General features: G+C 50.5%; 3 protein-coding genes across 3 annotated transcripts; all 3 read left to right on the forward strand.

Moving 5' to 3' along the window:
• Positions 1-5,460: 5,460 nt before the first annotated feature.
• Positions 5,461-6,401, forward strand: LOC143383577 (metallothionein-1E). Its single transcript, XM_076838289.2, has 3 exons — positions 5,461-5,607; positions 5,886-5,951; positions 6,166-6,401. The coding sequence occupies exons 1-3, from the start codon at positions 5,580-5,582 to the stop codon at positions 6,255-6,257; spliced, it is 186 nt and encodes a 61-aa protein (XP_076694404.1). The 5' UTR covers positions 5,461-5,579; the 3' UTR covers positions 6,258-6,401.
• A 14,363-nt stretch (positions 6,402-20,764) lies between these two features.
• On the forward strand, positions 20,765-21,988 carry LOC143383553 (metallothionein-2). The gene is made up of 3 exons (XM_076838245.1): positions 20,765-20,915; positions 21,391-21,456; positions 21,760-21,988. Exons 1-3 carry the CDS (start codon positions 20,888-20,890, stop codon positions 21,849-21,851), a joined length of 186 nt encoding a protein of 61 aa, XP_076694360.1. The 5' UTR covers positions 20,765-20,887; the 3' UTR covers positions 21,852-21,988.
• Positions 21,989-24,854: 2,866 nt separating this feature from the next.
• Positions 24,855-26,643, forward strand: LOC143383541 (metallothionein-2-like). The gene is made up of 3 exons (XM_076838230.1): positions 24,855-24,961; positions 25,730-25,795; positions 26,395-26,643. The coding sequence occupies exons 1-3, from the start codon at positions 24,934-24,936 to the stop codon at positions 26,484-26,486; spliced, it is 186 nt and encodes a 61-aa protein (XP_076694345.1). The 5' UTR covers positions 24,855-24,933; the 3' UTR covers positions 26,487-26,643.
• Positions 26,644-27,196: the final 553 nt, after the last annotated feature.

The raw sequence follows: 27,196 nt of genomic DNA on the forward strand, positions 1-27,196 counted from the left end.
CAATAACTTAGAAAAGGAAGACATTTTTATTTTATGGAACAAAGAGTAGCAGGAGCCAGGCGTGATGGCGCACACTGTAATCCCACTGGCTCAGGAGGCTGAGGCAGGAGGATGGCAAGTTCAAAGCCAGCCTCAGCAACTTAGCGAGACCCTGTCTGTAATAAAAATAAAAAGGACTGGGATGTGGCTCAGGGATGAAGCACCCCTGCATTCAATCCTTGGTACAAAAATAAATAAATAAATAAACAAACAAAAAAGGAGTGCAGGGAAAATTTCAAAAATTATTTACAAAGAGGGTTTTTCCTAGGTTAGAGGCAGTCTTCTAGGATCCAGACCTTCATCTGAATTGACTACAGGTTGACAATGGTGTGTCTTTTCTGTTCTTTAAAATGAAAAGCTTCTCTCCACTCCAGTCCCTTGTGAAGCGGGGGAGGAAGGAATGCATCTTGCCAGGTTGCTGTCATTTTTGTTTTAAGTATTTTTTTTAGTTGTTGATGGACCTTTATTTTATTTATATAGGGTGCTGAGACTTGAACCCAGTGCCTCACACATGCCAGGCAAGCGCTCTACCACTAAACTCCAGCTGCAGCCCGTCATTTAAAAACAAAAATCCAAAAACCTGGGAATTGAATCATTTTTAAACCACTGAGCCACATTCCCAGCCCCCCTTTTATTCCTTTTGTGTTTTGAGACAGGCTCTCACTAAGTTGCTTAGAGCCTTGCTGAGTTGCTGAGGCTGGCCTCCCACTTGCCATCCTCCTGCCTCACCTCTGGGGTCACTGGGATTGCAGGTGCAGCCACCACGCGGCCACTGCTGTCATCTTCCTATCTGAGCCACACAGTTGAGACCTCAGACCTTCGAGGCTCTCTGAACAAATGCAGCAGCCTTACCTGTCACTACAGATGAGTGCATGCGAGGCCGTCCCTTCCGTCCCACTCCCCCTCTGGTGGGCACTCTCTGCCCCCAGTGACGCTCAGCAGAGAGGCCCACGGCAGAGCTGACGCAGGCCCCCAGAGCTCCGCTGAAGCAGTCCCAGCCTCAGGGCCACAGCCCAAGAGCACAGTCCTGCCACGGCCACGGAGGAAGCTTGCAGGCAGATCCTGTCCCTGCCAACCCTTGAGGTGACTGCCACCCTGATGACACCTCGGTGCCCTCTGTGAGACACCTGGGGCCAGCTGGCCCCTCCACATGTGGCCTGAATCCTGTCCCACAGAAGTGACACGCGTGATCATCCACGGTGTGGCCTTCAGCTGCTGGGTCATGGGGTGATCGGTTCTGCAGCAGCAGGTACGTAATACACTCTGACATGAAGGCAGGGTCAGTCCTCTTTGTAAGTCTTTTTAAATTCTTTTCCCTGTACTTTTTTTTTTTGGGGGGGGGGGTACCAGGGGTTAAACCAGGGGTGCTTTATCACTGAGCCACATCCCCAGCCCCTTTTATTTTTATTTACAGACAGAAGTCTCACTAAGTTACTTAGGCCTTGTTAAGTTGCTGAGGCCGGCTTTGAACTTGCGATCCTCCTGCCTCAGCCTCCTTAGTCCCTGGGATTACAGGTGTGTGCCATCAGGTCTGGCTCCTACTACTCTTTGTTCCATAAAATGAGGCAGGGCCATAAGGGGGAGCCGAGAGCCCACAATTGGTACCTGTGATGGGAGGTCTGCCCAGAGAGGAAGGGGACTTACCCCTGCTGTCCCTCTAACTCATGCTGGCATCTGGCAGCCTTTCTATAGCTGTGGTGACAGGGAACTGTCTCTCAAGTTGGTCCCCGGGCTTGGGGCCAGCTCACTTGCAAGAAAGGCCCTTCTTACTTGGAGCAGAATCTTTTTCCCTGTAACCTCCTCCACTCAATTGTCCTGGTTTTGCTCCTCGGATGGCAGAAAGCAACCCTGACCTCTTCTTTCCAGTGTGGCACAAACAGGCGCCGGGTCAGCGTGGGGCGTCACCCTCTGGGAGTCATCCCATTCTGCTCTCACAAGCTGGATGTGACCCTGCCATACCTGTGAGCCCAGCCTCTGCCGTAGAGGGCTGTGCTAGGTTTTGTGACTGGTTTTACTCTGGGGCACGGGGTGGTGCTGGATGGAACCCAGGGCTTTGCAGCCCGGCGTCGGGTTTAAGTGAGACAAGTTCATAGCGTCCTCAGCACAGGTGCCGAGGGGTCGGGTCCGTGCCCCACGACTGCCCTGGCAGGGCCACTGCAGCCCTCCCTCCCGACGAGACCTGGAGTCTGGGCTGGCTCTCTGACTGCTTGACCACAGAACGTGGCACAAGTGACCCGTGCCGGGCGCAGGGCCCGGCCGTGAAGGACTCCCGCGCCTACTCTTGGAGCCCTAGCACTTGTGTCCTTGGGGTCCTGGGCCACATGGCCCAGCTGAAGGGGCCAGCTGAGCCCCCCTCAGGCCCCCTGGGACGGCCCAGCCTCCAGATGAATTTCCACTAAGTGACCTCGGGCAGCAGCAGCGAGAAAAAGAACCCCCCAATGAACTCTGCTCCCGTTCCTGACCCCAACAACAGGAAAGACGGTAACATAATTGTCTTCGCTGCTCAATTTGGGGTAATTTTGTTGCATAACCAGATGCGCAGACCCCGCCAGATATCTGACAATGAAGGCTGCCTTCAAGACTGAGCCTCCCCCCCGCACCCCGCAGCGGCTGCTCTGGCCTCCCAGGACCCCTGAGATCAGCTCTCTTCTGGACAGAAGCTCCCCAGTGGACGCAGCCCTCAGAGTGGCCTGTCCTGAGCAGCTAGGATTCTACCCAGAATGATTTAAGGAGCCGGGCGTGGAGGCACACGCCTGTAATCCCAGCTACTCAGGAGGCAGAGGCAGGAGGATCGAAAGTTGGAGGCCAACCTGGGCAATTTACTAAAACCCTGTCTCAAAATAAAAAGAGCTGGGGATGTAGCCTAGTGATAGAGTGCCCTTGGGTTCATCCCCACGATCACAGAAGAAGAACGAGCAAACAAAAATCCAGAATAATTTAAACAAGAAGGAAATTAATGAGTCCCAATGTCTTCAGGCATGGCTGGATCCAGGTGCTCCCCTATTTTCAAACTCCATTTCCTTTGGGAAGACTTCATTATTAGATTCTTCACGTGACAACAAATGACTTTTAGAGACAGCTTTTTGTCCTCTCGGGTTCGTATCCACATTCTCACAACATTCCTAGCAAAAGTTTCATTGATTCTCTTTGAGGCACAGCTGTGGGGCCTAATCCGAGCCAATCACAGTGGCAAGATAGGTGGAAATGCCTGGGAGCCCAGGGACAGTAGGGATTAAGAGTAGAGAGGGTGATTCTCTAAAGGAAAACCAAGGACACCCTCACAAGGGAAGAATGAGTGGATGCCTGGTGGCAGAACTATATATATATATATATCCTCCTCAACCATTAAAACTAGTGAAAAATCACCTCCCTCACTGTAGATGACATACTTCTATTAATACAGTGCAGGCTGACAGCATCATCTCACAGTGATGACTCATACCAGATGCCCGAGGGGATGTGTTCCATGTCCAGGGCTGCTCAGAATCATCTCCTTCATCCCCTACAGAGTCAGGGGTGCAAGCATTTGAAAGTCCTCCCTCTCCATTCCTGTCTCAAGCCCAGTGAGGCTTTTGGGGACTAGACCAGTGTCCCTCCCCCTTCCCTGAGTGAGCACCCTCCCTCTCCTGGCAGAGTCAAAGGAACTCCGGGGAGAAAACCGAGGCCCAGAAGCAAATCTCAGTGTGCAGATGGGTGTCCGGAGCCCAGGGCCAGACCCGACACTCTGCAGGGCCAGGCAGGTGGCTGGTGGTTTGGCACAGAGGGCGTGGGCACAGGTAATAACAAAACAAGGAACCTGGCCAGTGCCCAAGAGCTGGCAGGGCACGGGGACTCGTGAGAAGCTGGCTCTAAAATCACGGATGTTTGAAAGTGACCCCCGAATTCATCTCACAGGTGGGTCAAGAGATGCTCAGAGGGCACATACACACCCCACCTGATGACTGACAGAGCGACCCCCAGAATCCAGTCCTCCAACAGCTCACCTCTCCCGCCCAGGAGCCCTGATGGAGCCCAGGTTGCCGGGGACATCATGTGACCAGACCCCTCTGATCTAGGAGGGAGCTGGGAAGGGGGCAGCCAGGGGTCTATTCACCCATTGGAAAGCCATCAAGAATCCCCCAAGTTCCCAGCCCAGTGGGCACCGACAGGGTGTTCACCAGCACATTCCACAGTGGCCTCTACCGCTAGGGTCAGGAGTGCTCACTGGTGGGACTTCCCGGCCCAGCTGGGAAGATACTTACACAGGTCCTTAGTGAGGGCTGCAGGGACCGTCTGTCCCACCACCCACTGCAGCATCCGAGTTCCCTAGCCTGCCAGGAAGCTCCCGGGAGCCGCCAGACTCCTCCTGGACAACTCTTGGACATTCCAAGCACCATGACCTACCAGTTGGCACAGCGCCAGGCGTGAGCAGGCTGGGAGGCGGGATGTGGCTCCCCGGGCAGCAATCTGGACACCGCCTTGGCTCCTCCCTCAGCTGGGCCTGGAGGAGAGCTCCCCTCGGGTTTTCCCCTGGGTGTCCCTGGGGACCGCCAGCTGGCAGCCTCCCGCCTGGCAAAACCTGGTCACCCCAAACCACGGTGCTGCCCGGCCCAAGTCCCCCTTTTCTCTGCCCTCCCCGCCCCTGAGCTTCCCTTGGGGCGGGAAAGGTCTCCGTGTCCCTTCCCCTGCTCACTCCTGGGGCGGCCCGCCTCACTGAACTCACTAGTGGTGAGAAATGGGAGTTTCCCTAGCACGAGGCTTGGGACGTCTTGATCCCTACTCCCCTTCCGTGGAGACGCCGACCCTTAGGTCATCTTTAGCATCTGCTGGGGCGTCTGGTTTGAATCCCTACACTCTGCCACTCTAGCTCTGTGACCTTAGGGAAGTTAATTAACTTCTCTGGGCATCCATGTCCTCCTGTCAAAAATGAGGTTAATGGGCAGTCCTTACCCATGGGTTGTTACAGGATTAAAGAGATCTCGCCCATAATACACTGAAAGTCCCAGTTGGACACTAAAACAGTCAGTATAGAGCGGGCGTGTCGCCATCCCACAGGATGCGACACTAAGCACTGACCGGTGCAAAGGTTTGGGGGACCTGTCCGCACTTGCAACCGATCTTCCTTGCGATGGGAATCCCTACGACCAGCTTAAGCCGGCTCTCTGATCGCTGGGGTTCAGACACAGGACAGGCGGCGGGGGACGGGACAGCGGGCGCCGCACGGCCCGGCGCTCGGCACACGGCGTCCCTCTGCACCCAGCCCGCGGCGCGCGGCTCCCGCCGGGACGTGCACGTGGGCCGCCTTCCGGGAACTGGCTCCCGGCGGTCCGTGTGCACAGGGGGCTGCGCTCGGCCCCGGGCGCCGCGCGGAGCAGCGCGTGACTCAGCGCTGGGCGAGAGCAGGCTGCGCCCGGCCCGCGCGGAGTTTTTGCACTCGCCCCGCTCGGGCCGCTATAAAGGCAGCGCGCGGCGCGCTCCGCGGCACCACGCCTCCTCCGGATCCTGCCATCCAGCCGCCTCTGTCTGCCGACTCCAGCCTCCAGCCACCGCCTCGGCTCGCCATGGACCCCAACTGCTCCTGCGCCACCGGTAACTGGCCGGGACCGCGTCGTGGGACGGGGGAGGCAATTTCTCGTCCCTCTTTCTCCAAACCCTCAACCTCTAACCGCCCCTTCCCAAAGCGATCTGGTGTGTTTCTGTTATAGAGTATTCGGAGCCCCGTTTTACCAAGAAGCCACCGAGTTAGTGGCTTTCCCAGGTTCCCACGAGCTGTTGGTGGGACTGAAGGGTTCGCACCCGGACTCTAGCGCGTAGCCCCGCGCTCAGGGGTCCGGGGGCGGCCCTCACCCGCGCCTTTCTTCCTCCAGGTGGTTCCTGCACCTGCGCCGGCTCCTGCAAGTGCAAAGAGTGCAAATGCACCTCCTGCAAGAAGAGTGAGTGGGGGTCTCTCTGCCCCGTCCCGCCCCCTTACTCCCCCAACCCGTGCCCGTCCCGCCACTCCGTCCGCGGGATGATTCAAGCAGCCCGGGGGTCGCCTTCTCTCGCTAGTTGGCGCCTCCGCAGCCGCAGGGGTCCCTGTCCGGGAGGGCGGGATGCTCGAGCCCTTTCTCCCTGGCGCTCAACGCCGCCGCCGCCTCTCGCCCGCAGGTTGCTGCTCCTGCTGCCCCGTGGGCTGTGCCAAGTGTGCCAAGGGCTGCGTCTGCAAAGGGGCAGCGGAAAAGTGCAGTTGCTGCGCCTGATGTGGAGGGAGCCCCGCTTCCACATGTAAATAGAACAACATGAAGAAGCCCGGATTTTTTTTTTTTTTTTACAACCCTGACCCATTTCCTACATCTTTTTTTTTCTATAAAATATGTAACTGACAATAAAAGTTGTTGACTTGGTTTTGACTCAGGTTTCCTTTGTGTCCCTAGAAGTAAGGCCGGGGTGAGGGGCTGAATCGGGGATGCAAGTCCGGCTCTGGATTCCAATGTAAGCCTCTAGCAAACCGAGAGCTTTCAGGCAAACCAGGCGACAGGACTGAGCCTCAGCTTGGGGAAAACACAGGGTGGTGTACCAGATCCTACGGTGTGTTTGGGGGACAGTTACAGAATTCCCTCCGCGGTGAAAACTTATGTAAATCTTTATTCCCTGATTTTTCTGCCCAACTTCAGTTCCCCAGTGGGTCTTAGGTTTAAGAAACAAAGGGTGTGGGATCCAACTCCATTTTGCTCGAATCTTATATGGAGCTTCTTAAATCCCTGTGTAAACAACAGGATTTTATCTTCTATCAATCACAGATCCAAGCTTTAGTAAAAATGAGTTAATAAGAAAATGAACAGGGGCTGGGGTTGTAGCTCAGTGGTAGAGCACTTGCCTAGCATGTGAGAGTTACTGGGTTTGATTCTCAGCACCACATATAAATAAGGTTTCATTGGCAACTAAAATAAATATATACACGCATTTAGGCACTATGGTGCCTGCCTGTGATCCCTGCAGTTTGGGAGGCTGAGGCAGGAGGATCACGAGTTCAAGGCCAGACTTCACAACTTAGTGAGATCCTGTTTCAAAATCAAAAGGGCTGGGGATGTACTCAGTGGTAAAGCACCCCTAGGATCAGTCTCTAGTACTGCCAAAAAATAAAAAAATACGAATCCCATTTTTTGAGTCAACAGGAAAATTTACATAAATATGTGGTAAACAAAACAACAGGAAAAATAGAACTACAAACACCATTCAAGGGTGTGCATTGCAGACTGGAAGTGATCAGGCAGCTTGCTGGCCTGCACCTCCCCACAAAGAGCCTCGGTCTTGGTTTGCACAGGACACTGATGGGACTCTTAGGACTCTACCCCTGAGAGCTCCCCTGTTGTGACTTGGCTGTCAATCTTTGGAATTCCTCCCAAAGTCCGGTTGAAATCTGCTGTCCTTCACATCCCAGCCCCCAGCTACTTCAGACTGGCCAATGGACTAGGGGTTTGGAGAGACTTGCCCAGCATTTTCCTGGGAAGATAAGTGAACATGAACTTCATCAGGAGGAGGTACCTAGTGTCTGCCCACGCAGGGTGAGGATGGATTCTGCTCTGTGGAAGGTGGGGTTCATCTGGGAGACCTATAATTAAAATCAACGGTTAGTGCCCCCCAGCTATTTGTTAATGGAGTGCATTTGATGTTCAAAGAGGGAGGCTCTTGGCCAGAAGTGAGGGCCAAACCTGCGCTCTGGTTCCTAACAAGAATGCAGCCTGTACCAAGAGCATGAGATTTGGTGACAGGCAGCCCTGGTTCACACCCTTGCCAGCTGTGTGGCCTGGGCAAGTTACTGAACCTCTCTGAACCTCCAGTTCTGTTGCTAGAGTGAACCCTGAATTACTGTTAGCCTGTCAGTTAGAGGCCTCTGGACCGGAAGTGAAAACCTGGTTGATGATCACCACCTGCTCCAGAGGGGACACATCCCGACCAGGAGGGGGCTCCTCAAGGTTCCATATAGTTCACATACCACGTTGACACCTCAGATGACCTTGTGCTCATTATAATCTCATCATACTGATAAAAAATGAAATAAAACAAAATACCCACCAGCATCTGGACAGATCTCACCCTGCCCAAATTAGACAATAAAAGACTTGGGCACCTGATCTCTGGAAACCTCCCCTTTCCCATGAGAAGCTCTGATGGCAGCACACTGCCACACCCCTCATCACCCAGCCCCATGGAAGCCCTGACCTGCTGGGGAGAGGGGCCTTTGGAGCGCAGGCTCCTTCTCCACTCCTTAGCCATGGGATCAAGTTTCCTGTCTGCTCCCAGAACAGTTGCTTATTTGCAAATGGCACCAAGTAGGAACAGAACTTGCAGATTCCATAAGAGCTCCTCGTGTGTAGGCAGGAGATACACCTGAATATAGGGATTAAGTGAGACAGTCTCCCGACTCCTAGCTAGGGCTTACCATCCGTGACAGTTATGATCCGTCTGTCCACATGGACTTTCTGGAGAGACAGTCCCTGTCTCAACAAGCCCTGGGGAAAGATCTGCCTTGGAAGGAGAACTCTGGGGTGACGGCTGGGAGAGGCGGGAGCCTGGGTTCCCAGGACGTGTAGAGGACCTGCACCAGGCCCTCTGCGATCAGGCAAGGCTGTGGCATTTCAACAAACACAAAAGCCCTGCCATCTCCTGTTATAGGAACCTCCCACAGGAGAGAGTTAACGAGAGGGGACTGGTGTAATTGTGTTCTTTCAGAGTGGCTAAGCAACTTGCCCAAGGTTGTACAACTCAGCCATCATAGGTCTGGCCTGTTGCCCTAGTCATAGCTGCCAGATCGTGATGTCACTAGATGGCAAACCCTATCTCTCACAGTTCAGAAGCTGCAGATGGTCTGGCCCCCAGGTCACATGCTAAGGTATTAGAAGAGGACAATACAGGGTACTCAACAGGCCTGGCTTATTTGTCTGAAGTTAGGATAATGTTCCCCACATGTTTTTCTGCCAGAGAGACACGATTATTATACTCCTTTTACAATAGAGCTGACTCAGCCACAAACAAGTTATCATGCCCAGGGACAGGTGACTTAGGGGAGATGTGATCTGCTCTCCAGCGGTTGCCTCTAGTGTGAGCAAGTCAGTCCGTGAGTTTGCGGCACACACAGAAAGATGCCTGCCACCCTGTTTCCACCTACGCCACACAAATATTTTATTTAAAATTTTCCTTTAAATGACTCATATTTTCTCAAATATATTTGTATTACTACTGGTACCCCAGAGAAAGAGAACCAATAGGATGTACACAGATTGAATTAGAAGGAAAAAGATTTATTTTAAGAAACTGGCCCGTGTGTGTGTGGTGGGTACTGGCTAACATGAGACTCTAGCACAGGCCAGCAGCCTGAAACTGCGTCAGGGGTTGAGGGTGCACTCTTTACTGTGGTGAAGGCAGTCTGGAGGGAGAATTCCTTTCTCATTGTGTTGTGCTGCAGTCAGAGTGGACAGTAATTCCTTTCTCACCTGGGGACCTCGGTCTTCCACTAACTGAACGAGGTTTACTAATAATGTGGGCCAGACTCTGCTTCATTCCAAGTCTATTGATTTAAATGTTAATCACGTCTAGAAAAAGACATCAGAGTGACATTACACTAATGTTTGAGCAAAGAACCTAGTGAAGCGAATGTGAAAAATTAAACATCACAAAAGAAAAATTTGCTAACTCTACTAATATTTAGAATCAGTCTTACTTTCTTACTTCCAGAGATTATGCTAAAATATATATAGTGATTGATATATAAAACAAGTGTAATATATCCTGTGATATGTATCATATATAATGTATGCTAATGATATGTAGTGATTAGGCTTATATATTGATATATATATATAGTGCATGTAATATATATGTATTGATATTTTATATATCACATATATATCATGTATATATATCATATGTGATGTCTGCTTTCACATGAATTAAAAGTCTACATTTAAAGGTCACTTTCAAATACTCTGGTCACCAACAACACTATTAAATCAATTATTACACCTTATCATAAGAAACTTTTTTTTTTCCTGACCTGGACCTAAAAGAAAAACAGGTCTGAGAATGCCTTTGCTCAATAAGTGGGGGAATTGTGATTTATATTTCTAGGATCTAATTACTTACACTCTTTTTTTTTTGTAAATATTTATTTTTTAGGTATAGATGGATACAACACAATGCCTTTATTTTTATGTGGTGCTGAGGATCGAACCCAAGGCCTCCCACGTACTAGGCAAGTGAGTGCTCTACCGTTGAGCCACAACCCCAGTCCCTACTTACACTCTGAATCACACTTTCCAAGAAACCCTGAACACTACACCCTGCTGTGTAAGCTCACAAAGCAGAATGGTAAACCGCCTGGTGGGAATGACAGTGATTTTTCATCAATGAAAAAAAGAAAGAAAAATGACCCCTAGTAGGTAATGGCTAACATGTCCAGTCACCAACCCAAAGGAAGACTTAAAATATCCTCTTAGATCATGTCTTTGTACTATAGATGTTTTTGCATGATTATATATATGTATATATTTATTTATTTATTGGGGGGTGGGCCTGGGATTGAACTCAGGGGCACTCAACCACTGAGTCACATCCCCAGCCCTATTTTGTATTTTATTTAGAGACAGAGTTGAGCTGCTCACTGAGTTGCTTAGCACTTCACTTTTACTGAAGCTGGCTTTGAACTCGTGATCCTCCTGCCTTAGTATACACATTAGTGGGACTTGTCACAGATTTTACATATATATAAATAAGTCTGGCTAAGGTGTATGTAGCTAGCGTGTTCCTCCCCAGGGCCTGCTGTTGGGGACCCTGCCCTGTCTCTCACTGTGTGCACCTTTTGTTTTTCTCAATAAAATCAGTCTGTGCCTCATTTTGACAGGTCCCTAAATTCCTTTCTGGGACAAAGTCAAGAACCTTAGGACCTGAGTCGAGGTTCCTCTCTCTCTCTCTCTCTCTCTCTCTCTCTCTCTCTCTCTCTCTCTCTCTGAACCATGGTCCCAATGGCACTCCTTCTTATTTAGAAAGTATTTATACAGGGTCTGCACATCACGCACAGTGACCCTTCCTTTGGGTGGCTCCCCGTTTTCAAAACCGCTGTCCTGGAGGGGCTGACCTGCTAGGCTGTGGGTAGGTCCGCAAAAACTTTCTGACAAATAGGACCCAGACATCGTGGCCACAGTCTCAGGCTGGACAAAGGAAGAGAGAAAGCCGTGTTTGGGTGGACGGGCTGAACCGAGCCCAGAGGACCCGCTACGCGGGGGAAGGGAAAGTGTCGTCGCCCACGCGGTCCTTTGCTCACAACCCTTGCTTTGCGCCCCGCTGAGCCGACAGGGAACCTGAGCCTGGCCTGCACACGGACCCCGGGAATGACTTAGCAGATGACAGCGCGAGCGCGGGGGCCGGGACACCAGCGAGGTCCCCGGGTCCAGTTCCAGGAACAATTAGGAGTGGTGGGGTGGGGACAGCAGTCTGGAGAAATTGGGAAACGGCTGCGGGGCTGCAGGAACACCGTGTACGGAAAAAAACACACAGTCCCTCGGCCGAAGGAACAGTTCCCGGCTGTGTGCACCAAGCGGAGCGGCAGGATCTCGCCAGGGGCGCGCGTGCAAGAACCTGGGCGGGGACTTTGCTCTCGGCGGTCGCCTGACTATGCAGCCGCCCGGGCTCTTACGGTTCTCCTCTCCCTGCATTTGCAACCTCCCGGGGTCCCCGAAAGGACCCCAATTGCTTCTGCGCCTCTGGGATCCTTTCCAGTTACAGACCGAGGTCCCCAGCAGTGGAGGGCGCATTCTGAGTATTGTCTGGGTAGAACTCACTTCTTTTGTAGTTCTAACGCCTTCCCTCTTGCCAAACACCTTTGTCTTCCCTTAGAGCATTAATACCCTTCCAGCAAATCTCATTTCAGAGGCCAGAGTATTCACGCTCATAACCCCCCTGCTCCATGTCACATTGCCATCGGGGCCTACTAGGCTGAACCCCAGGGCTTTGTCCATCCAGTGTCCTCATAAAATAGGAACTCTATGTACAATAAGAAAATTGCTTATTCTGAGCCAAATACCAGTGGCCATGGCACCAGAACCCCAATTCAAGTGACCCTGAATGACTTGGAAAACGTTATTATTCAAGTGACTTAAATGACCCCTGGAAGACATTACATGAACTTCTGTAGTCACACAACAAAAGAACGTCCTAAATCAATATGTTTAGCAATTATACCGGTGAGAGCATGAAGCAGGTGGGCTACAGCAAGGTGGGAAAATCCCTTTTGTAAGTTCCAGATGTTTTTTTTTTTTTTTTTTTTTTCCCAGCATCTTAGCTTTAGGGTTGATGGAGGTTAGAGGTCAGCTGAGCTTAGAGATGCATTCTGGGAGTTTTACCCAATAGTCAGAAGAATGGTAGGTCAGATACAAAACTTAGGGACTTCAGTACACACCAGCATTTGAGCTGCCCAGACTGAAGAGGAGGCAGTGGATTTTGTCTCTTCCAGATGAAGGACAAAAGGCCATGCCATCCTGTGGGGAGGGAAGCACTGTGCCCTGAGTGGGACAGGCCAGGCCTTGCACTGAGCGGGTAGCATGTCCGCTGAGTGCTGTGTTTCCTGCACCTCCTTGCCCACTGCAAGGCCTTCTCCTGCTCACAGGTGGCCCTGCAAATGCCAAGTGCAGGCGCACCTCCTGCAGGAAGGTTGAGTGTGGGGTCTTTCCTGGGAAACCAAGGGCTGGCCAGGAGCCAGGGGAATGATCCTGATCTCAATAGGCGGGAGCAGGCCATGATAGGAAGACTCAGGCATCCACCTCAGACCTCAGCTTTACCAACAGAAGATAAAATAAAATGAATTAGTATTAAAAATAATAAATACTTCATCTGGAACAAATCTTACCTATACTATGTCCTGCCTGGATAAGGCTGGGCAATTCTCTTCAAATCCCCAGTCACTTTACAGGTTCCAAGTGGCCAAGGTCTGGAACTTGAAAGAGTTCAGGCTGACTTGGGGAGAAATTTCCAAGGATTCAGAGCCAAGACACAGTAGAGAGCTCTTGGGGGTCAGTGCCAGGCAGGTCATTGGCTCTGGGCTGGCCAGACTCATGGTACCCACAGGTTGTCTGGGCTGGTGTTCAAGGTGTGTGTGTGATTCACACGCTGAGGCTGGCCTGGGAATTGTTCTGTGAGCATATCTAGTACAAGTATGTAGTGTTTGTAAATCTATTTCTTTTCTTTTTCTTTCTGGTTTGTTTGTTTTGGTACTGGGGATTGAACCCAGGGGTACTTTGCCCCTGAGCTACATCCCCAGTCCTTTTTTATTTTTTTAATTTTGAGACTAGGTTTCACTAAGTTGCTTGAGGGTACCAATAAGTTGGTGAGGCTGGTCTTGAACTTTTGATCCTCTTGCTTAAGCTTCACAAGTCACTGGAGTTACAGGTGTGTGCCATCGTGCCCAGCTGTAATTCTTTTATTTTTTATTTTTGCTTTTCATGTATTTATTGATATATTTCTACAAGATCTAATCCAATAGGTTCCATATTTTGTGGTTTTATTTTTAATGCTAATTCATTTTATTTACTTTATTTACATATACACAAAGCAGCCTGGCCTGGTGTGCTTGAACCTGTATCCCCTTCATTATCATCTATTACATGAACATGTGACCTGTGGTCCAAAGAGAATTATTCACTCTTGCCACAAAACTGTGATCCACACTAGGGAGGGACATAAAGCTAGGAGCAACTCCGTCCTCATATCAGATACAGAATTATGATTATCATTTCTGCAACCATCTGGACCATGTTACTTAACATCTCGTGTTGAAATGGTTCATGTTCCTATAATTTATATGAAAAACAAACCCTACCAACACAGAAAATGAGCATCAGTCTCATTCCAGATAGAGAAGATAGCCAGAAAAAAAAAAAAAAGTCCAAGTCTGTAAAGATACAGACAAAATATATAGATGCCACTTACAGATGGCTCTTGTCACTGGCCAAGGTGGAGCTGGCGGCTCGCTCCTGTGGGAAAGGTTTCTGGTTATGCAGAGGGTGGAGAATATGCCTGGGTCTAAGCGAGGTTTCATCAGAGACACCTCTTTCCCGGAGGAGGCTGATGGGATTCCAGTTCCTGATCCACTTCCTAGCTCTGGGACTTCGAGCAAGTTTCCTGAATTCTTTGTGTTGTAGTTGTTTGACTCATAAATAGTATTTCCCTTTTTTTGTGAGGTTCAGAATATAAGCGATTAAATAGGGCCTGACATTAGAGACTACATGTTGTGCAATGGTCAGGAATATTGAAAGACAAATACTCACTTCTCTTGCTATTTAGTGCAGGGTCTGCATATTGCCTAAAATAATCCCTCTTTCGGGGCATCCCCAGTTTTCAGACTGGCATCCTAGAGTAGAGTGGGACTGCTAAAATGTAGATAGTCCCAGGAGAATACTAAGCTAAGAAAGACCCGGGCAGGGTGCCCACACATCCCCTCAAGCGCGAAGAATGGAAGGGAGAGAGAGCCCTGGAACACTGTTGACCTCTGTCCTGTACACAGGAGGAGGGGTCCAAAGGACTGAGACAGAGCCACGGGCCATGCGGGGGAGGGGAAGCTCATAGGCAGGGCTAGTTCTTTGCACAAAACGTCCTCTCCCAGCTGTCCAGGGGCATGACGAGTCTGGGGTTGCACACGGACTCCAGGAAAGGCGACTCTGAGGACAACAGCGCTGCTGACGAGCATAGACAGGGCAGAACGCACGGGGGCGGTGATGGCCAGTAATCTCGGGGAAATTGGGACTCCGCGTACCGCACGTCGCAGGGCCCCTCCGCCGCGAGCCGGCGCCAAAGGGGCGGTCCTGCGGTGCGCACGGAGCTTGGGGAGTCGCGCGCCGGGTGCTACCGGAGTCGCCGGGTGCACTCAGCTCCGCCCCTCGGGTGCAAGGGCCGGGGCGGGGCTTTGCGCCCGGGCCGATCACCTGACTGCACAGTAAACGGGCCGCCTGCAAAGCTCTAGCGCGCCTTCCAGGAGTCCCACTTACTTTTCGTCGCTCACTTTGCCTCTCTAGTCTCACCAAGAGCTCGCAGGAGCCCCCAGTTCTTCCTGCGTCGCTGAAAAGTTTTGGGTCCTTAAAATACCCGTAAACCGATCACAGAATAGATGTCCCTGGGAGTGCAGGGTGCATTTTGAGTCCTGGCTGGAATAGACTTGTAGTGTTTTTTTCTCTTGCCAAGCACCTTCACCCGCTCTTACAGAATTTCCAACCTTCCAACGAGTCCCCTTTCAGAGCTCAGACTGCTCAGGCTCATAACTGCCCTGCTCCAAGTCAGCCAGGCAGTGGGGGATACTAGTCTGAACCTAACTGCACTGCCCAGCATTTAAGTTGCTTAGACCAGAGGGGGAGGCAGGAAACTGATTCTTCCGGATCAAGGACTTTAGGCTCATTATAGCCTACGGGAGACAAGTGGGATTAGGTGTCCTTGAGGTCTTAGTGGGACAGAACCAGTAGGCTGGCATTGCACTGAGCTGGGCACGTTTGCGGACCAATTGCTTTTTCTCCTGCAACACACTCCTTGCTCACTGCCTGCCTTTCTCCTGAAAATGCTTAGAGTGAGTGCAGGTGCACCTCCTGCAAGAAGAGTGAGTGCAGGGCCTTCCCTGGGAATTTGGGGACTGGACTGATTCAGAGGTCAGACCCAGAGTGTAGTAGGTAGGAGCAGATCAATATCAATGACCAGTTCCCCTGACATCCTCTTCCCTCAGTACCTTATACAGCAGCAGAGCAGGAAGGACTTTAGAGATGGTTCGTTTCCAACCTTTATTTCTTAAAACAAAGAAACTGAGACCCAGAGAGTACACCAGGCAGACAAGCACGGGCCCAATACTTAAGGAATGGACTTTCTTTACCCAATAGTTCTGGGGACTGCTGTCTTTCCTTTGTCCCCAGGGGACCTATCACTGCCCATCCAAGCATTTGGCCCTGTACTGGGCTCAGGTGAGTTTGAGAAGCCTTCTTATGGCATGATTCACTCCAAAGGTCCATCAGCTGCCTCCCCACAGAGCCGCTGAGGGTCCTCAACTAAGAGTCCTGTGGGACAGGACTGCTGGGAGATGCTGGTAAGTCTGCTCTGACTTCTTGCTCTCCTCTTTCTTCCCCAGGCTGCTGGTCTGCCAGTCTGTGTGCCCAAGACTGTGTCCGCAAAGGGGCATCAGACAAGCACCACTGCTGTACCTGATGTGGGGCAAGCCCTGCTCCCACATCTAAATAGAGTGATGTGTGCAAACATGGACTTTTCATGCATCACTGACCCTCTGTTGCATTTCTTCCTCTATGAAATATGTGAGTGATAATAAAAAGTTGCAGATTGATTCTGCCTCTGGTTTTTTTGTTTGGTTTGGTTTGGTTTGGTTTTTGTGAGCCCTGAACCATGTCCAGCAGAGCTGGGGTGCAAGGCATTGCACTGGGAGAGCAGAAACCTGAAAGTTGCAACCATATCCTATCAAGATAAACCTGGTGCCTCAGGCTGATCAGTTTTCCTGTCACGGTTTCAGTTTCTCAGCTGAAAACATTAAGAACATTATACTAGATGGAATGAGGACACTGGAATCAAACACAGACATAAGCTTTGGTAAGAAAATGAACATGCACAAAATATAGCAGCCAACTTTCAATAAATACATAAAACAACAGGGAAATAAAAGAATTACAGCCAGGCGCAGTGGTGCATGCAGGATTGCAAGTTCAAAGCCAGCCTCAGCAAAAAGCAAGGTGCTAAGCAACTCATTTTTATTTAGAGACTCTGTCTCTAAATAAACCACAAAATAGGGCTGGGAATGTGGCTTAGTGGTCAAGTGCCCCTGAGTTCAATAAAAAAGAATTACAAACATTATACATTTTTAAAGGAGTGTGCACTGCAGATGGGAGACAGTTTGCAGGCTTTATCCAGTGCACCTGGACATTCCTATGAGGAACCATTAGTCTGGGCTTGCACAGAGACACAGGATGCTCAGTGACAACTGACAACTGTTATGATGTGGCTCTGAATCTTTGACAGTTCCTTGTAAGGTCAGGCTGAAGTCTGCTCCTACTTCAAATTTTAGCCCTTGGGTGCTTAAAATCAGCAAACTAGGGATTTGGAGGGAATTCAGGGAAGAACTTTTTGCAGATGATGTACCTTGTGTCTGCCTATGCAAGACTGACATCAGATAATGCAGTTTCCAAGCTACCGTGACATTCAATAGAATGGAGTGAGGCCCTGGGTGACTAATTAATAGAAGAAGTTCTTTCCCTTAGCTCCTTGTTGAAGGAATTGCTATTTGATATTCGAAGAAAATGATGAGTCATGTGGTCCAGAGGCAGGACTGAGATTGCCTGCAGGTGTCCTATGAGAAAGAGGGTTTCAGGAGACAGCTTGTGCCATGTGCATGAGTTTTGGTGTCAGACGTCCTGGTCAACAGTTCACTTCACCCCCTACTGCCCATATAAAGGCTCTCTGAGCTTCCTTCACTCATTTGAAGAGAAAAGATTATATATCTATGGAGGGATAAAATGTAATCATGGACTGGCTTCTGGATAGAGCTTTCTTTATATGTGTGTGGCTCAACCACTGAACTACATCCCCAAATCTTTTTATTTTACTTTGAGAAAGAGTCTGGCTAACTTGCCAAGGCTGGCCTTGAACTTTCGATGCTCCTGCCTCAGCCTCCCTAGTTGGGATTACAAGCTACACTACAGCATTTTAATCATTAGGTCTCCATGACTTTCTGGAGTCAGAATTCTGTTAGGTTCCATTAGGTTCTTGGAAAAGGCCCAAATGCTTGGGAAGCATAACTGTGGATTGCAACTGCTGATGGATTTGAACTCCACTGACCTATTCCAAAACCATGAGTATGGCCAGGTCAGGTGGCTCATGAATGTAATCCCAGCTATTTTGGAGGCTGAGGCCAGAGAATCCCAAATTTAAGGTCAGCCTCCCTAGCAGAGCCAGACCGAAAATAAAGTACAAAGGGCTTGGATGTAGCTCAGTGGTAAAATGCTTGTCTGGCATTTGTAAAGCCCTGGGTTCCATTCCCAGTCTCACAAAACCAAATAAGCGCAGTTCTTACATACTAAGCCTTTCTCAAGCTATTGACCCTTACTTTTGTGGGGCCAATGAGAATGAATGTGCAGGGTTGGTCCTGAACTCCAGAAGAGCAAGGAGACCTGTCCACGGTCCCACAGCTCAGCAGTAAAGGTGTGAATGGATTAGTGCTATAGTGTCCTTATGCCCTAGACACAGCTGCCATAACATGTCGTCACTGGATTCTACATTCTGCCCCTCACAACTCTGAGTAGGAAGGGTCCTTGGTTTATGAGTCCAGTTGTGCCTTTGATTTGAGAGAAGGTACATGGAGGGCAGAGAGGTCAGAGCTCTTCAGGGGCATCTGATTGTCAGCTCAGATGTCTTCCCACTGGTGCCTCTGTGCCAGATTTCAGTGTCCTGCTCTTTCACGGGACAGGGTGACATAGGGTGGAGGGTGAGGGCATGATGAAGTCCACTTTGCTGAGTACAAATCTCAACAGTGTCACTTTAATCTGTGTGACACAACCTCTCTGGTCTCAGTCTCCTCGGCTGCAAATGGGGCATAATAAGAGGGTGGGGCATTTAGGACTAATGACTTAATGTATGTGAGACCGTAGCGTGGCTCTGGCCAAGTGACGAGTGCTCCATAACTTATTTACTTATTTGTCGTATTACTGGCGACCTGACCCAGAGCTTACTCCCCAATGCTGAGTGATGCTCCACCAGTGAGCAACATCCTCAGCTCTTTTTAAAATTTTGAGACAATCTCCTTAGGTAGTCCAGGTGGCCTTGAACTTGTAACTTGAACTTCAGCTACCTAACGAGCTGTGATTACAGGCATGCACCACAACCTGTGGCTATGGTGTTTTTTTTTTTTTTTTTCACAGCGCAGAAGACATTTTACTCACAGCAATAAGCCATGCCTGGCGGGCCCAGCTCTGTGTCCTTGGTTCTTTTCATAAGCCACGTGAGTGTGTGACCTGTAGCCCAGCAGTTCTGAGCTCCTCTGCTCTTCCCTCCACACACTGATCCACGCTGGGTAATAAGCAGTGCCCAACACACCTGGTGTCCTTCATGAGCGATGCCCCAGAGTGCCTGCCATTTCTGGACCATTTTTCTTTGACAGAACTTGTATTTCATTAAAGTCACTTGTATGAAGAGCAACCCTTCTCCACTACTGGGTGTGAGAACCAGTCTCACTTGCAGGAGGCGGCAATGAAATGACACCTATTCCTTCAGTGCCACTCTTGTGGCTCCCTTGATTGACCTGGAGCTTCTTCTTTTCTTTGATTTCAAGCAGTAGACAGGTGGAAGGACACCTAGGCCAAAGGGAAGCTCCATCCTTGACCTCTTTCCCTGTGAATTTGGATTCAGATTCAGCATCCCAGGTCCTGGCCCTGTGACCCCGGGCAGGGAACATCAACTCCTTGTCTTATAGATATTTTCTTAGGAAAATGGTTCCATAAGTAGTATTTACTATTATTTACTTATTATTTATTATTTATTTACTTTGTGAGCTCAAAGATCCAAAGTGATCAAACAGGGCTTGGCACAACTAAGAGCTGTCTATTGATCAGAAATATCAAGGTGGGGAGGGGGCAAGTGGTGATACACGCCTGTAATCCCAACCACTCAGGAGTTTTGAGACAAAAGGATTGTAAATTCAAAGCCAGCCTCAGCAATTTAGCAAAGCTCTAAGCAACTTAGTGAGACCCTGTCTCAAAACAAAAAATAAAATGTGCTGGGGATGTGGCTCAGTGGCCAAACACCCCTGGATTCAAAAATAAAATAGCAGGTGCAATGGTGCGCTCCTATAATCCCAGTGGCTCAGGAGGCTGAGACTGGAAGGACTGAGTTCAAAGCCAGACTCAGCAATTTAGCGAGGCCCTAAGCAATTCAGTGAGACCCTGTCTCTAAATAAAATGCAAAATAGGGCTGGGGATGTGGCTCAGCTGTCAAGTGCCCCTGAGTTCAATTCCCAGTACCCCCCCCCAATAATAATAAAATAAATATCAAAAGGAAAGTAAGCAGATACCTGGATTCTGTACTTAACTCGGGGTTGGCACATCACCTAACAAGTGACTCTCCTTTGGGGACCCCAGGCTTTGGGACTCCCCATCCACGTATGTGGCCTGGTTAGGATGTGGGAAGCTGCAGGTGAGTTTAAGCAGCTCAGAAACCTGACAAAAGTACCCAGGCATCTTCTCTGAAGTGCAGAAGGGAGGGAGGGAGGAAGAACCCCTTGTGTCCCTATGCGACTGTGCAAAAAAGAAACATGACATAAATGACTAAGGGGACAGGGACAGGCGACACAGGGGAAGTGGATGACAAATTGATGGTCAGTGTTCTGCCCACATTTCCGTGGCTCCCCTCCTGGACTGGTGCAGATCTGGGTCAGTGAGCACGAGGCTGGGGCTGCACAGAGATCAGAGAAAAGAAAAAACGGAGGGAAAGGGCGCCAGGGCTGGACTGCAGGAATGAGTTCCCGGAACTCACAGGAGCATTGGGGGTGGGGATCCTCTAGGAAGATTGGAAGGGGCAGCAGGGACACCGCATGGGGCCGAGTGCACAGCCCCTCTGGCGCCGGCAGCACGGGGTCGGCGGGGTGCTGCACACGGACCGCTGCGCGCGGCCCGCGCGGGGTGCGCCTAGCTCAAGGCCAGCGGGCCGTGCGGACTCGGCAGGGCGAGTGCAGGACGGGGGCGGGGCCTTTGCGCCCGGCCAGCCCCAGACTATAAAGGGAATAGGGCGGCTTCCCAAGCTCCAGCACGCTTTCCTGCAGCTACTCCGCCTGCTAGATCTTTGCTGGGACCTCAACTCACTTCCATTCGAAATGGACCCCAACTGCTCCTGCGCCACCGGTAAGGCTCCCCGGCTTTCAGGGACTTTGGAATTTTATTTCTTAGCCTGGCCTCTTTGGTTGGGGGAGGGCACACCCTTAGTTCCGAGTGAAGTAGACTCTTTACTTTCCACTCCTTTCTCTCTGGGTGTCTTCAACATCCTTTTGGATCCCCACCACCACCACCACGCAACAGCTGACCTCCCATTTCAGAGCAACCACAGGGAGGTTCAAAGCCACCCTGCTCCATTATCACCTTCCTGAGCTAGGTCTGGAATCAGGGGCGCTCCTTCCCTGGGGAGAAAACACCAGGGGGTGCCCGGTGCTTCCCAGCAGCAGTGTGGAGAAGACGGAATGACACTTCAGCGGTTCTCTGTGGGACAGGAGCTGCCAGGGCTGGGTCAGCGTGGCCACGGGTGCAGGATGTCAGTGACATCCCTCTGCTGGGTCTCCAGCATCACACCCATAGCTCCCTGCCTGTCTTTAATCCTTTACAGGTGACTCCTGCACCTGTGCCGGCTCTTGCACATGCAAAGAGTGCAAATGCACCTCCTGCAAGAAGAGTGAGTTTGGGGACTTCCCTGGGAAGCTGGGCTGGCTGAGGCTGGGAGGGAACCCAGAGCTGGCTCCTGTGTAAGCCTCTGGGGAACGGGTCTTCCTTTGCCTCCAGAGGTCATTCCACGTCCTCTCCAGACTGAGCTCAGGTGAGCCAGAGCAGCCTTTTCTATGGGGATACAAACCCCAAAGTTGTTTCTTATTGTCCCAGAATGGAGCTGAGCTCTTATAATAACGAGGGCTGGGGAGGAGCCAGGCCTGCTGTGGGGCTAAGTCTGCTTTGACCTCTCACTCTTCGCATTTTTCCCCAGGCTGCTGCTCCTGCTGCCCTGTGGGCTGTGCCAAGTGTGCCCAGGGATGTGTCTGCAAAGGGGCATCAGACAAGTGCAGCTGCTGCGCCTGATGTGGAGTGTACCCTGCTCCCATGTGTACATAGAGCCCTGTGGACAAACCTGGATTTCCTATCCTTGTATCCAGACCTATTTGAATCATCCCTTTTTCTACTAAGCATGTGAATGATAATAAAATGTGTTTACTTGATTTTTGACTCTGGTTTTCTTTGTGTGCTATGACTATAAGGAACTGAGGCAGGGGAGTGAATTCTAAGTGCAGAGCCTTGGAATTATTAGCCTGTAAATACTGTGTGCCTGCAAACAGAGTGACTTACTGAGCTTCATCTTCTATGTTTTGGGCCAAATCCATTCAACGAGTCTGTGTGTGTGATTGGGGGGGGGGGGTACATGCGCACCTCCATTCTCATGTGAAGTGTTGAAGGCATGGAAACTTCTTGGTTTTTTTTTTTTTACATTGTCTGATTTCCTGGACTAACTTTCCTTCCTCATTGGATTTTTAGGCTTGAAAGTGACTTTAGGGGGGTGAGGCTATAGCTCAGTGGTAGAGTGCTTGCCTCACAGGCGTGAGGCCCTGGGTTTGATCCTAAGTACCACATAAAAATAAATAAATAATAAATAGTGATTTTTTTTTTTTAAAAAAAAGAAAGTGACTTTAAGGTATGAACTCCAACTTCCCAGTTCTTGGGAAGAAAGTGACTTTAGGGTATGAACTCCAACTTCCCAGTTCTTGGTGAAGAAACAATTTTTATTTTCTTTTCTCTAGAAAATTTTTTTTCTTTTTCTCTAGAAAAAATTAATTCTAGAGAAAATTAAATCCAAGAACAAAATGCACAAACCCATTTTTTAGATTCAACAGGAAAATTTCAATAAATACATGAAGAGGGGAAAAAAACTAACATTCTACACACTTTGCACATATGTTCATTGGCAATATGCATTGCAGACTGGAAACAGTGTGCTGACTGTCCCCAGTGTGTGGCCTCCTGTGACCTAGCTGCACTGGTCAAGATATTTTTACTAGGAACCCTCAATCTTAGTTCACCCAGATCTACTGACAGGACACTCACTGATCCCTCAGCATACCCTATTTTCTTTTCTTGGGTCCTGGGGATTGAACCCAGGGTTGCTTAACTACTGAGCCACATCCCCAGCCCTCTTTAATATTTTATTTAGAGACAGGGTCTTGCTGAGTTGCTTAGGGCCTCTCTAAAATGCTGAGGCTGGCTTTGAACTGGTGATCTTCCTACCTCAGCCTCCCGGCTACCCTGTTTTCATTTGGCAGTGAGTCTTTGGTTGTTCCTACCAAAGTCAGGATGAATTTGCTCCTCTTTCTTTTTCTGGTACTGAGGATCATTCATCCCAGGGGTGCTGTGTTGTTCTGAGGAATCACCTATGCACTGAGTTAAAGTAGTCCTCAGACCCTCTCCCTCTTTTCTTTTGGAGATAGGGTCCTGATAAATTGCTTATGAACTCACTAAATTGCTGAGACTGGCTTTTAGCTTGCCATCCTCTTGCCTCAACCTCCTGAGCCTCAGGGATTACAGGTGTGCAAGACTGTGCTTGGCTTGCTCCTCCTTCAATCCCATCCTTCAGCTGCTTCTAATGAGCTTTGTGTCTAGGGACCTGGAGGGAATAGCCTAGCATTTTTCTAGCAATATAACATATGTGAGCTCCTGATGAACTACTTCGTGTCTCTGTATGCAGGGGTGAAACTGGAGTCTAAATTCTGAGGGTGTGGTGGTGTTCTCTAGGAAGGACTGAGGTCCTGTTCATAGGAACCAGTGAGACAATGAACTGGAAGGTTTGTCAAGATTGTCCTGTCTTCCATAGTAGTAGATCACCTGCCCAAGGTCCCACAAGCTCAGCAGTAAAGATGTGAATGAATTAGCGATATAGCTGTCCTTACACCTTGGACACAGCTGGCACAACAGGATGTCACTGGATGCTCCACTCTGCCTCTCAGTTTTGAGCTGGAAGGGCCCTCAGGTGGCAAGTCCAATTGTGCCTCTGATTTGAGAGAAGGTACACGAAGGGTAGAGAGGTCACAGATCTCTGCAGGGGCATCTGACTGCCAGCTTAGTGGTCTTCCAGCTGGTGCCTCTATACCAGATTTGAGTGTTCCAGACTTCCACAGGATAGGGTGACCTAGGGTGAAGGGCAAGGCAGGATGTTGCAGTCAGCCTGGCTGAGTGCAGATCTCACCAGTGTCCCTTCATGATGCAACCTCTCTAGGCTCAGTCTCCTCTACTGTATGATGGGCAAAATAGGCTTGGGCTTGTGTGAGCAAAGGAGTGGATACATGCAAAGAACTTAGAATGGTGCCAGGCACATGATGAGGGTGGTAGGGTATTAGGCAGTCTTTCATCATCTTTAAGCCAGCCTGGTGTTGCCCTGTGTCCTCTGCTATTCTCATCAACCACTTATGCATGTGTCTCAGACCCAGTCCTCCAGTCTTCCCTGCTGTGACAAAGGACTGCAGTGGGGACCGGTTCAGACAGTTCAAGGGAGGCAAAGGTGACACGTGTAGTTTATGCGCACAACCCCCCCCCGCCCCCCCCACACACACACTGCTCTCTGGGTCTTAGAGATGCGGAAATGCAGGCACGAGGTTGACACTGCATACACACTCCTCCGGGAAGGCTAAGATGACTCCGTGATGCAGGGCTGCGGGTGGGGGACGGCCACTAGCGGTTTCCTGGAACGATCGGGGGCGAAGGTGACCAGCAAACTTGCGGGAACTGGTAAGGGACAGCGGAGCAGCAGGTACATCGCGCGGGGCCGGACCCTGCCTTCCAAGGGAGTCAAAGGGACAGCTCCCGCCGTGCGCACCCCTGAGCCTGGAGGGGGCGGGTAAGGGGCGGGGCTTGTGCGCCCGGCCCTCGAAGTGCGCTCAGCTCGGAGGCAGCTGGCGGCACCTACTCACCCGCGCGCTTGCAAAGGCGGGGCGGGCCCCTGCGCCCGGCCCCTTGCGCCCGGCCCCCTGCGCCCGGCCCCCTGCGCCCGGCCCCCTGCGCCCGGCCCCCTGCGCCTGCTATAAAAGGAGCAAGCGGGGTTTGGCTCTGGCGCTCCTTCCTGCAGCTCACCTTCGTTTGCACCTGTTGCTTCGGATCGCCAGCTTCAGTCGGACTTGAGATGGACCCCAACTGTTCCTGCGCCACTGGTAAGGGTCCCTGACTTGATTCTGAACTACAGGATAAAGTGTCCCTAGGTTTTAGGAAGTCACTTTTTTGGGGGAAGGGGGGATACCGGGGATTAAACTCAAGGGCACTCAACCACTGAGCCACATCCCCAGCCCTGTTTGTATTATATTTAGAAACAGAGTCTCACTGAGTAGTTTAGCGTCTCGCTGTTGCTGAGGCTGGCTTTGAACTCGCGATCCTCCTGCCTCAGCCTCCCAAGCCGCTGGGATTACGGGGCACCACCACACCTGGCAGGGTCCCATTTTGAGTTCTGAGCTAAATGGATTCTTCATTTGCTCTCTATGTTCCTTTTTCACTGAGCTCCTGACAATACTTCTATCTTCCCCGTGCCTGCACGTGGGAAGGAGTTCAGGGCACTGAGACTCAATGCTATCCTCCTGATGTCACTCAACTGGTCAGGGTGGCTACTGGCTCCAGGCCTTGGAGTAGTTAGGGTGATTGAAGGCAGAGGAGGTTGCTTCTTTGGAACTCAGGAGATAATAAGGTCTTGGCCTCCAGTCCTAGTTATCCTGGGCTGGAGTCTGGGACTTTCTTTGTGGGGTAAAAGCAGAAGGTAGCACTTCCCTTTCCTGGAAGGGAAGGGAAGAAAGACCCTGCTTCTCTGCCTCCCGGTTGAGCTGGAAAGGAGCCCTTGGGACTGGCCCTGCTGGATGGAGAAGCATCTCTGGAGGTTAATGGCAAGCACTGTTATGGCTGCATCTCCTGGCTCACTGCCTCTCTCCTTCCAGGTGACTCCTGCACCTGTGCCGGCTCCTGCAAATGCAAAGAGTGCAGATGCACCTCCTGCAAGAAGAGTGAGTGGGGGCCCTTCCTTGGGAAGCTGGGCTGGCTGAATCAGAGGAGCCACCTAGAGCTCAGCAGGCAGGAGGGGGCCAATGAGCGTCTTCATCCCCGTCCCTCAGCACCTGATTCAGAAACAGGGGGCTAAAAGAGCCATAGAGAAGGGAGAGTCCCAACCTCTCATTACAGAACTGTGATCCTGAGGCCTAGAGAGGTCACCTACTTGTGTCAAGGTCCGAGTCAGATCCTGAACGTAGGCCTTGCTTCTTGAAGCAGCTTTCTCCATATACCCAGGTCCGATGTACTCAGCCCACAGGATCTTGGGGTTTCTGACCGGCTGGGTCAGGCTTTTCCTGTAGTCATCCCAGTGCTTTTCTGGCCCTCGCCAGAGCTGCTTTGTCAGGGGTTTGCCCTGTCTTGAGTGTTCTCATTTCATTGTAGAGTTTGGGAGACTCGGCCTTCCTTTACCCTCAGAGACCCATGCCCTGCCCTTCCGGTCTCTCTGTTATGTCGTCCTGAACTAAGGGTCCTGTGGGCTGGGGGCAGAGCTGGAGCCAGGCCTACCGTGGGGCTAAGTCTGCTCTGACCTCTCATTCTCCCCTTTGCTCCCTAGGCTGCTGCTCCTGCTGCCCCGTGGGCTGTGCCAAGTGTGCCCAGGGATGCGTCTGCAAAGGGGCAGTGGACAAGTGCAGCTGCTGCGCCTGAGGTGGGGAGAGTCTCGTGTCCACGTGTGCATAAAGTGACCTGTGAAAACCTGGATTTTTTGTTTTGTTTTGTTTTTTGCACTTCTCACCCATTTACATAAAATATCTCATTTCATTTAAATGCATATGGAATTTGACAATAAACTATTTTGACTTCATCTGCCTCATGGTGTGTGGGGATATGGAAGTTGGTTCTCATTGGGCTGTAGGAGATTGCACTTTAAAGGAGGCAGGAGGGAGGAATAGCAGGGACTGGTCCAAGTGCATGCACACTATTTTTTTTTTTTTCCTCCTAGTACCAAGGATGTAACCCAGGGATGCTCTACCACTGAGCTGCATGCTCATCTCCAGCCCTTTTTATTTTATTTTATTTTTTTGAGTCAGGATCTCACTAGGTCATCCAGACTGGCCTTACAACCTATGGTCCTCCTGCCTCAGCCTCCAATTCTCTAGGATTATAGGCATGTACCGCTGGCCCAGCTCATGCGATCTATTTTGGACTTGGCTCTCCTCTGAGCTATGGAAGAGGATTTCCCCTACAATATTCTAGAAATAGTCAATTGGTGCTTGCTCTCCTTTTTGCCTATATCTGTCACAGACTAAACTCAATAGCCACTTATGGGGCACCTACTGCATACACAGGCATGCCGCTCTCTATGAGAGGAACATGGTGCTTAGACTGCTGGAGAGACAGGTAATTATGGAAGAAAA

Source organism: Callospermophilus lateralis, chromosome 18, assembly GCF_048772815.1.
Source record: "Callospermophilus lateralis isolate mCalLat2 chromosome 18, mCalLat2.hap1, whole genome shotgun sequence".
Lineage (NCBI taxonomy): Eukaryota > Metazoa > Chordata > Mammalia > Rodentia > Sciuridae > Callospermophilus > Callospermophilus lateralis.